This window comes from Meleagris gallopavo, chromosome 8, assembly GCF_905368555.1.
Source record: "Meleagris gallopavo chromosome 8, MGAL_WU_HG_1.1, whole genome shotgun sequence".
Lineage (NCBI taxonomy): Eukaryota > Metazoa > Chordata > Aves > Galliformes > Phasianidae > Meleagris > Meleagris gallopavo.
Genome location: NC_139411.1, coordinates 11,632,598 through 11,643,120, shown reverse-complemented (window position 1 = coordinate 11,643,120; position 10,523 = coordinate 11,632,598). Strand labels below are relative to the sequence as shown.

Below are 10,523 nucleotides of genomic sequence, written 5' to 3'. Positions count from 1 at the left end.
CAGGCTGCTTCTAGCTGTGCCAAAGCCTCTCCTACCCACTGTGCCCATCCCTGTCCTTATCCCACAGGGCTCGGGGCCCTGGGCACTCCTCGAGATGTAACAGTGAGCAGATCTTTACACAGGTCTGCTCAGTACTTTTCTAAAACCATTTCACATCACGCAGCTAGCTCTCAGCCTCATGTTTCTCATGATCCAGGGTGGTCTTTTGGCAGATTTTTTACAGTGCTTTTTTTCTGCCTTTTTTGGAAAATGATTCCTCTGTAACTCCTGAGTTCTTAATGTCCCATCAATTCACAGATTGTGAAGAGGTAGAACATGACAGGTGGTTTAGTGGCTTTGTTCCATAAGCCTAGAGATAATAATTTAGCCTATCTTCCCAAGTAAAACACAACTGAGAAAGAAAGCAAGTTGTTCTGCTTCTCACAAAGCAGTAAGTGTGCGGGAGTGCATTGCTTGACTTACTCAAGACTCCCAAGAACTCAGAGCAAAACAGCTCAGAGTGTGAAATGAGGACGACACTTTCTGTTGCTCATCTTTTGTCTTGCTTATTAAATAATGAGCCATTTAGGGCCAGAACTGTCTCTTATTATAGGTACACACAAAACCTAACATCCAAGTGCTCATCCTGCTTTGTGATTTTAGTGGCTCCTACAATTAAAACAACACTAGAAAGAGTGTTTGGAGTTTTTTTACGGTCACCAGAACATAAGCAGATTGATAGATTGACAGCTAGGTGAACTGAACTATTTTCCAAAATGGACTCGGGCTGAGAGGATAAAAGGCAACTAAAAATGCATGCTGATTGGGCTACTGTTAAACAAACCCACAATAAATCACCTTATGGCAGCTGGTACTTATTGTACAAAAACCAGATGATGTGCAGTTCCACGTGCAGTAGGAGTTCATCCCTGCGTGCCAGGAACGCGTGCTTCCCTGATCAGGGCTGCAGGAAACCATCCCCTGCTCAGCTGCTCCTCCTGTCACTGCCCTGGTACTGTAGAGAAGCTCTCGCTGCCTCACCAGCAGTGTTCGGCCTGTGACGGCACAGGCGCTTGTGAATCTTGGGGACAAGTATATTCTTTTTGTCCGTTATAGATACAGATCACGGACACATTTGCTAAAGCTCATATTGTATCTATCATTTCCCTCCGTAATCTCCCTTAAAGCCCGCGACAGTGAACACAGTGACACTGGGCACATCTGGGAGTCCTGCAAGTCGCTGTTCTCCCCTCCTCGCCCTATCTATTGCTAAGAATAGGTTGCTCCTTTGTTATATGCTGCATTCACTGTAAGCATCACCTGGCATTTCTCGTAATCAAGCCAGACGCGCGCTCAAACACGCACCGCCCTCCGCGAGACCCGGCTCACAGCCCGCTCCCGGATGACGGCACGGCGGCTGCGCGCGGACAGCCAATAGCCGCGGCGGCCCCAGAGGCGCTGCCGAGCCGATAAAAGGCGGGGGCGGGACCACCGGCTTCGTACGGCTGTGCTGCCGCCCGCGTGCCGATGCTGGCTTTGAGCGCCGCCCGCCGCTTGCTGCGCCCGCCCGGGGAGCTGCTGGGGCCGGGGCTCGCCTGCGTGCGAGCGGCCGGAGCCCGCGGCTGCAGCTCGGACGGAGCGGGCCCCCGCAACCCGCTGGTGTACCTGGACGTGGGCGCCGACAACCAGCCGCTGGGGCGCGTGGTGCTGGAGGTAGGCAGGGCGGGGAGCGCGGTGGCGGCCGGCACGGCGGGCCGCAAGGTCACGGGAGGGCGGGGAGACGGCGGGAGCTCGGATCCGAGCGCGGGGAGGGGGCGAGGGACGGTTTGCAGTCAGGGTGGGCGGCTGCTCCGGGCTCCGCTTTCACACCGCGGATCGCGGTGCCCGCCCCGTGCCCCTGCTGTGGCTTCTCGTACGCCTTTTGCGCTGGGTTCTCGGCGTTCGGCCCCGCGTGCTTCCGCCCCGTCTTAGTTCTCCCTGTTAAGCAAACCGATGGGTTTGTGCGGCTCGGGCCAGGCTGGGGGCGAGCTCGGCAGCCAGCCTGCACCGCCGTTAGAACGCGGGGCTCAGCGGCGCACGTCAGGCGGGCGGCCGGCGTGCCGCAGCGGGTAGTGCTGCGTGGCAGTGAAGGGGCGGCGTGCCCGAGGACGTGCCAAGGGCGCAGCTGGGCTCGGCCGTGCGGTGAGCGTGGGGTGGCTTTGTCCCCTGCGTCCCTACGTATTTACAGATATCATGGTGTGGTTCGTAAGGATGTCTCCGAAACGATTTGGTGTTTGGCCGGAGCCCAGCTCCTTGTTCATCCTGGGAAATGTCGATGTATGTGTTAATTGCACGCATACGTTTGAGATGGTCAGAGGTAAAAATACTGCTGTGCCAGCAGTACTTCCTTTCTCATCAGTAAGGTTTAGTAAATGTCTAGATGATATTACATGCCCTGTATGCCATCTTGATCTGATATTGCTTTTTCTAGCTGGCATATGGTGCTTGTATTTAGGATTAGTAAAAAGAGGTGTAGCAATCACAGAAGTTCCTGACTGTCATGAGTCAGATTTGATAAGCAGTTTCTGTTCTTCTCTTTCGTTTCTGTAAGGTTTCACAGATGGCACTGCCCTAGGGAGAGCTTACTGCTCTGGTTATACCAATGGGGCTTTTGTCCCTGGGGTCTGTCATAGGTTACTCCTGATGTTTCTGTTGTCAGATATTGCTCAAGTCAGTCATCATTAACTTGCCCAAATTTGCATAGCAAAGGATGCCATTCACTACTGGCCATTACTTCCCCACGCTGAGTAAGCATTAGATTTTTGGATGGCCTGTGTTTTCCAACACCTCATGTTTGGGTAAAAGGGTTTAGCTGAACCAGGCTGTCACACAGAGGTTTTTCTGTGTGTATCTAGACAAGCCAGCTAACTTCTATTTTATTTTTCTTACAGCTGAAAGCAGATGTTGTTCCAAAGACAGCAGGTAAGGCAGCATCTTGTGATTTTCATATTTGAAATGGTAGGAAGAAGAGTGTTCTATTGCTTCATGGAAACCATTTCCATCATCCTTCATTTGTTAAATAGGAAAATATGCACTGAACTTTATCAGACAGTGCTATGAGTGGGGTTATAACCTGCTGCTATTTCAAATAGTCATTGTACAGTTATAAAATAAAACAGTACACTCCATGTTAGGCTATCAGTGGCGAATAAATGTTTCAAGGCAAATTGCTTCCTATTAAAATCAAACCACAAAAGAAATAGGAAAGGGTAGGTGTAAGGGATGGTGTCCCTTGTATTTTGGTTCTCAGGCATTATAGAGGGGTTTGTCCTCCTTGCCACTAATTGACTGTAGAATCACAGAATGTCTTGGGTTGAAAGCAACCTCAAAGATCATCAAATTCCAAGCCCCCTGCCACAGGCAGGGTTGCCAATTGCTAGGTCACTTATCCACTGCACTAGATCAGTGTGTCTAGGCTACAAAGTTCATGCATTTTCCCAGGTGCTTCCTACTTCATCTGCTTATTCCATGGTTCTGAAAACTTTTTTCAGTCCCCAGTGGATTAATCGTCTAAAAAAAAAAAAAGTGCCATCTGCACAATTAATGTAGAGAGCAAAGGCATAAGATGCAAGAAATGAAACGTTTGATTACAGAGTGATGGGGCTTAGGACTATACTTAAGATACAGCAGTAAATAAAAGAGCAGTGTGGGGGGAGAACTATGTTTGTACCCTGCTCTGAGGCAGACTTCAGGCTTTGTATCTGTAACTAAACAGCAGAAGATTTTTGAGGATGAAAATGATCATTTCAATAATGATTTTTTGGGTTCATGAAAACTTTGGAAATAGTTAACTGTGTTTGATTCTGTTATATCATGTATGGGGAACATAATGTTTTACGCTTTGTTTTTTCTAGAGAACTTTAGAGCGCTTTGTACTGGTGAAAAAGGATTTGGTTATAAAGGATCCACCTTTCACAGAGTTATTCCTTCATTTATGTGCCAGGTAATGTTTACCATTTGGTTTTACTTCTAATGTTATCTGTATGCTATTGATGTATTTTTAGAACCAGTAATACCAGTGGTAACATTTTAAGTGTCCCTGCTCTCACTTCTGCTTACCTCATTTCTGATCTTGCTGTGGCAGCTGCTTGGCATATGTTTTGTACAAATACATGCAAATTCTATATAGATTCACTTTAAAGGAGAAAAAGCAACTTAGCTTAAGGCTTCATGCTTTTATAGCAGTGTACTTAAGGTGGGGCACACTTGGTGACTGGCACTTGTTTGGGAGAACTGTTTATGGGTAGAATGACAAGCAGTCTTACCTCTGAAGCCAGTTCAGAGGATAGTGTGTCCAATCTTAGCGGCTTAATTTGTTCACACTAAACATTGTGCTTCAGGGGAAAAAATAGGGAGGGGAGGATGGAGCAGAAAGTGTTGGGGTAAATTTGGAGTGGCACACCTGAAGTAGGTTGTGTTTTGATTTAAAAGATACCTTTCAAAACTCTGAAATAAAGCCCATATTAACTTTAAAAAAAAAAGTTTGGAAGCCCTTTTCTTACTGCATTCTGCTACTATAGTGCACTGGATTGTATAATTCCTGGTAATCCTCTCTTTCCTTGGGAGAAGCTCCATTTCAACAGTGTTGTGTTGTAGAAAGGCTGTGAAAACAACTGGAAATCAGATGGGCTTTCTGTACTAATTGATGGCTGTGGTGGTCCCTCATTCTTGTTTGAGTGTTTGTTTTTTTTTTTTTTTGTAACAAACAGTTCTTTGAACAAGAAATCCTCATCTTATGACCCATTTATACCTAAGAAGGTGGACAGGTGTGCTGTAAAAAATGTAATATCTTGTCTTTAAAATGCAAATTCAGGTTTTGTGGTGGTGACAAACTGATAAAATTTAGCAGTCTTGCTGGGGTCATAAGTAAAATAGAAATCCTACCCTCAGTTGTACCACTAATTTGTGAAGTTAGTATTATCTGGTCTTACTTGTCTACTTCCTTTGTCTGCACAAATGGACCTGAAATGGGGACATAGGTGGCTGATGATACCGTGAGATGATGACTTAACATCTGGGAAGGACTTAGTAGTCACTACAGAAGTGAAATATTGTCAAGGGTTACAATTATTTTTTAAGATGAACCAATCCATAGGCCTTTCCATAGGCTTTTCCACTTACTGAGATGGGGTGTTGATGTGAGTCAGGCAGTCACTATGCCTAATTAGAGTCAGTCATATCCAGGTGATGACTATGACTTGTAATTAAGATGCCTCCTTACAGCACATGATATGCAAAGCATACTTCTGGGATTGCATACAAGGTTACTGTCAGAAGAGATTGTTCAAGGTGAGAACAGGAAGATGAGTATCACGTGCAGTGTTAGTTGCATGACTGCTGTGCGCCAGCACAGTGGTTTCTGGGAGCAGAGCCAGTGAGTTGTTGTGCACAGTGCTCAGGAGGTGCCTTTGGGAGTTGCTGTGGTAGTGTTCTGGTTTAGGCTTTTCATGTGTAATATAAGGGAGGTGGCCACATCCATGCCAGCAAGCACATGCAACTGAAGAAGTGTGGAGTACTTCGGACGTAGCACGGGATAATGATGTAGAGGAGAACCTACAATGATGGTTTCTGCTTTCCTGAAGAAAAAGTATGGTATAGAGGTCTGATTTGTAGCTTATTTTTGTGAGGAATGGCCTGTTCTATTGTATCTTTAAAAAAAATAATAAATACAAAAGTTCTGAATTATGACTTCCAGAGATTCTGAATGTTTTTCAGTTATCTGTCAGTTGACTTACAGGTTTGCACATGACTGTCCAATTCTGTGATGCAAAGTCAGCACTGACAGGTGCATGTGTCTGCCTGCTGAGTGGCAACCCAGGTGGCTGTGTGCTGCTGCTTTGCCAGCCCTCAGCCATTACATGAGAAAAGCTGTTAATGGTGAATAGTGATGACAGATCTTAGGAGTAAGAACTTTTTTTTTTAAAGGAGGATGGGGATAAAATTCTCCTTCTGTGCTTGTGGCTATGCGTCTTGGTGTAATGTATTTGCTTGGGTGCCTTTTAATTCTTAAAAGTACTACCGAATTTCTTTCAGTAAGCTTTGGAATAAGAATGGTAATGCAGGAGTTAGATTATTTTAGGAGTTATGAATGTCAGCTGGAGAATATTAATGATATCTAGAGCAGAAATTTAGTTTATTTCTTTTTCATCTAGTTACATGATTTTAATTCTTCACATGAACAGACTCAGGAAAATTTGATGTTTTTATTACTCATCTGCTCTAATATAAAAGTATATTTTGACAACAATACTTCTGGTGTAAAATAACACTTGTGTGCTAGTAATATTAATACCTATTTCTTTTTCAGGGTGGTGACTTTACAAACCATAATGGAACTGGAGGAAAATCAATTTATGGCAGTAGATTTCCAGATGAAAACTTTGTACTTAAGCACGTAGGACCTGGTAAATAAACATTTTTCTCTTCTGGTCACTGTAACCTTTGATACTTTGTTTTTAGAAATATACTTTTATGGGGGGAGGGGAAGCTTCTTTAGGTATGTGGTGCATGTGAGAGTTACAGAAATATTACTGATGTTTAACATTACTGTCCTTGACATGTATTTGTCTAGACTGTATAAGATCTGTTAACCCATAATAGGTGATATTGCTCCTTGTACAATAGAAGTGTGGAAAACATATCTATGGGTTTTGGGTATTTTACTTAAATTCTACAAAGATGAAAATACTACTTTAAATTTAATCTTTTTAAATTTTCTCTTTTGTAAGTCTTGATTTCATTTTTACTCAGGTGGTTACTGTAAAAGTAAAACCAATCTGGGACTTCTGTCTACTATAATACAAGCATATCCTTTTAAGGTTAAATAAAATCCAGAAAAAAAGGGAAACCTGTGCATAAAAATATCTGATTAAACGTTGAATATCATCTTTGGATGGTTACCTCCTTAGTACTGCTACAGTAGAAGTTAGCTGATATTAATTACACTTAAGGCTTGCTCAAATATTACTACAGTTCTTGCTTTAGAAGGAAGAGAGGTTGGGCTGGAGGGAATAGCTAAAGACAAGAGGTTGACATTAGAAATAATTTAGAAATGATTTGGAGACCATCATGTATGTCTTCTGTCCATTATTAGTCTAAGCTTGTAGAGGGGAATGGTCTTTTCTATGAAAGACTTCTTATACTGATCTAAAACATGCTTCTGTTCCAGGTGTTCTCTCAATGGCCAATGCAGGACCCAACACAAATGGATCTCAATTCTTCATCTGCACTGCAAAAACAGACTGGTATGTTTTTAGCCTAGCATATTAACCTAATGAGTTGATGCCTGGATCCATAGGTGTTGTAGTTGTTTTTGGCTGTGTTTTAGTTTATCCATTACTTACAGAAAATAAACAGCTTTGTGTAACTTGGGTGCTCAGTCTGGCCTACCTCACTGTTATCCTTGACATTTTGTAGTTGAAAATACAGCAGCCTTACTTCTGTGCTCTGGGGTAGACTGAGTTTTAAGTAAGAGTCTCAGCAAGATAAGGCCTTGGTCTCTTGTAACATGTCTAAAGCCCATAGCTAAATGGTTTTCTTGTCACTAGAAGTGCAGTTGTTTCTTTCCTGTAATTGGAGTAGATCAGCAGGTGACAGCTATGAAGGTCTGCTTACATCCCTTCATTGAGCTATATGTTGCTGAGTAAACACGCCTTTGTTATTTCTCTTCCAGGCTGGATGGGAAACATGTTGTTTTTGGGCATGTAAAGGAAGGAATGGATGTTGTGAAAAAAATTGAGAGCTTTGGTTCCAAGAATGGAAAGACCTCCAAAAAGATTGTTATTACTGACTGTGGCCAACTGTCATAGCCTTTTGCTCTGCTGTTAAGGACAACTTCAATGCTGTGAAGAATGAATCAAACATTTCTGATCCCATGAGTAGCAATATGAAGCCATATTTTTTTATTTAACTTGGTCCTACTTTTATACTTGTATTGAATAATATGGATTAAAAGTGTAAAACATGTATGAACTGAGCTATTGTCTGCTGACTTGGCAGAGTCCTACAGTGTTCTGAAAGAAGTAGCACAGTAACTGAGAGTCTGCCTGTCCTGCTGATAAAATTCTTAATATGTGAGTGCTTCAGGTACTAGAGTTGGTGGTGGGGCTGACAATTCAGTACTCTGTAACTGGGGGTAAATAAAAGCTAAATTGTGTAATACCATGTTTCCTTCAGTTCCAGTAACCCCTTTCTATTCTGTCTCACCATCATTCAGAAAAATGGTACTAACTGGTCTTATCAAGGATAACTGCAGCAATTGTCAAGCATTTTCTTTATGTCTCAAGTTGATCCAGTAGAACTATTAATATATGGTTGTAGGTTTTTTAATTAATGTTAGATCTATTTTTGTAGTCTAATCACTGTTTAAAAATGAACTATTTCTTGCTTCAGTGGAGCAGTATGAATTTGGGATTGAGTAGCAGCCTGCTTCCAGAGCTTTACTTGTGCAATAAGACCACAAATGAGCCAGAAGAGCATGGGCCAGTGAACTGGCTCGAAGTACAGTTCTTCTCTGAGGCCCAGTCATGTAGTGAATACAGCACACTTCTCAAGAAATGGACTATTTTTGCACTTGGAGAACATAAACAAGAGTGTAGTGAGCTTATTTGAATGAGCAAAAAAACTATTTGCTAGTTTTCTGTTATTCTGGTCCTGCGAGGTCAGCCTGCCCTTGATATCTTTCCGTTGTGGTTTCTTCTCATCCATCAGCAGGAGTCAGAATTGGTCACCATGGAATTGCATGGCCAGTGGGTGCAGCAAAATTGTTGTGGTTGATGCATGAGAAGGAAAGAATTTAGCTGATCAGATTCAGTTTCATTTGTAGAAACTGATGTGTTTTTATGTGGAATCCTTGAGCAGTAACAAATGTTGGAACCTTGCAGTACTGCTCCTAGAATTGCTAAAGTTGTAAGCTTTCCATGCTTGGGGGGAAAAGCAGTTGGCTGGTTTTATGTGATCATCTTCTGCTGAAGAGAAAAATAAAATGTGATAGCTCTGTTCAACTATGAATTTACTTCCTCTGCATTCTGCTACCCACACGGGTTTTAAAGTAATTTGCACTGCAGTTTTTTCCTACTTGGAACTGCATTCTTATGTATACATGGAAGGAGTGTAATCTTACAGAAAAGTGTGATTTATGAGCTTCCTTTCACTAGAGCTGTTTCACCTTTGTACCATTTTTGATTTATTTGTGCTGTTTTGGTTTCTTATAACAATTGTTTTCTCATTTTATATATAAAAAATAATTTAAATATAGTTCTGCTATAAAAGGAAAAAGGGTAAGTTGTTCCTTTCTTAAATAAGACTGTGTGCTCTTATTTGAAAGTAGAAAAATGTGATGCTGAATTTTGGTGTGTATACATGGGCTTCGTTTAGAAAAGAATCATAGAATCTTTCCGTTTGGAAGGAACCTTTAGAACTGCCTCCTAGTTCAACTCCTCTGCAATGAACAGGAACACCTACAGCTGGAATCAGGTGCTCAGAACTCCATCCAGCCTGACCTTGGATATTTCTAAGCCCATGGCCTCCTACCACCCCTCTGGGCAATTTGTGCCGGTGCCTCACCACTCCTATAAAGAACTATCCAGTCTAAATCTCCCCTCTTTTAGTTTGAAACCGTTTTGCCTTGAATCTTTTGCAGATGTTAGAGCTTCCCAGGCTGCTTTCTTATTTCCCGGGAGCCCTCAGATGTTGCCAGCAGCCTGGGAAGCAGTGGTTTCTCCCTTTGCGGTGCTGCCCCATCTCTGGATTGGTGTGCAGGTGGCTGGAGTAGATGCTGGAGGCTGCTTTTTTTACAGCAAAGACCTCTGCCTCGCAGCGTTGCTAGGGGCAGAGAAAGGCTTTAAAGACGTGTTTCAGCTGTGGGAGGATACAAGGCCCGAAGTGACTTTCGAAATCGACTGAGATGTTAAATCCCCACCGACTGCGTGTTTCCCTCGTGTTCTAACGAGCCAGAAGGCGGGAGGCGAAGCGCGATGTGACCGCGGGGTGGCGCTGCTGTCCGCCGGCGGGGTCGGGCGGTCCGGAGGCGGGCGCGAGGTGGAGGGGGTGCGGGAAGCAGTGCCCGGAGCCAGGGAGTGCCAGCAGATGTGCGCCAAAAAACCGGGTTTGTATTGCGGAGTTTTTTCAACAAACTCACAAATGTTTTTATTTAGTCTCGTGTTTTAATTACGTCCCAGACTCTGCTTACATAGGTTGCTTTCATTGGTGCTGGGGCTGTGTTTGCGTTTGTAATGTTCAAATACTTGGAAGAAGTGGCATCGGAGGTATCAAATACTGTTCCCTGCTGCAGTGCATGCATCGCCTGTGACAATGTATCCACAGTCAGAGCATGGAGGATGTGAATTAGGCCACTTGATGTGGCCTTTTCAGGGACAACGGATGCTGTGCTGCAGGCTGAAGGCTTGTGGCTGCAGAGATCTTCCCTCCTGGCTCCAAAGCAGCCAGGTCTGGGAGAGTGTGGTGTTGTCCACTGACAGCTTCTCTCTGCAGTGTCGGCAGTGAAG

General features: G+C 43.6%; 1 protein-coding gene across 1 annotated transcript; it reads left to right on the top strand.

Moving 5' to 3' along the window:
* The first annotated feature begins 1,457 nt into the window (after positions 1–1,457).
* Positions 1,458–9,320, top strand: PPIF (peptidylprolyl isomerase F). The gene is made up of 6 exons (XM_085229433.1): positions 1,458–1,692; positions 2,910–2,940; positions 3,873–3,961; positions 6,326–6,422; positions 7,187–7,262; positions 7,691–9,320. The coding sequence occupies exons 1-6, from the start codon at positions 1,507–1,509 to the stop codon at positions 7,824–7,826; spliced, it is 615 nt and encodes a 204-aa protein (XP_085085559.1). The 5' UTR covers positions 1,458–1,506; the 3' UTR covers positions 7,827–9,320.
* The last annotated feature ends 1,203 nt before the right edge of the window (positions 9,321–10,523 follow it).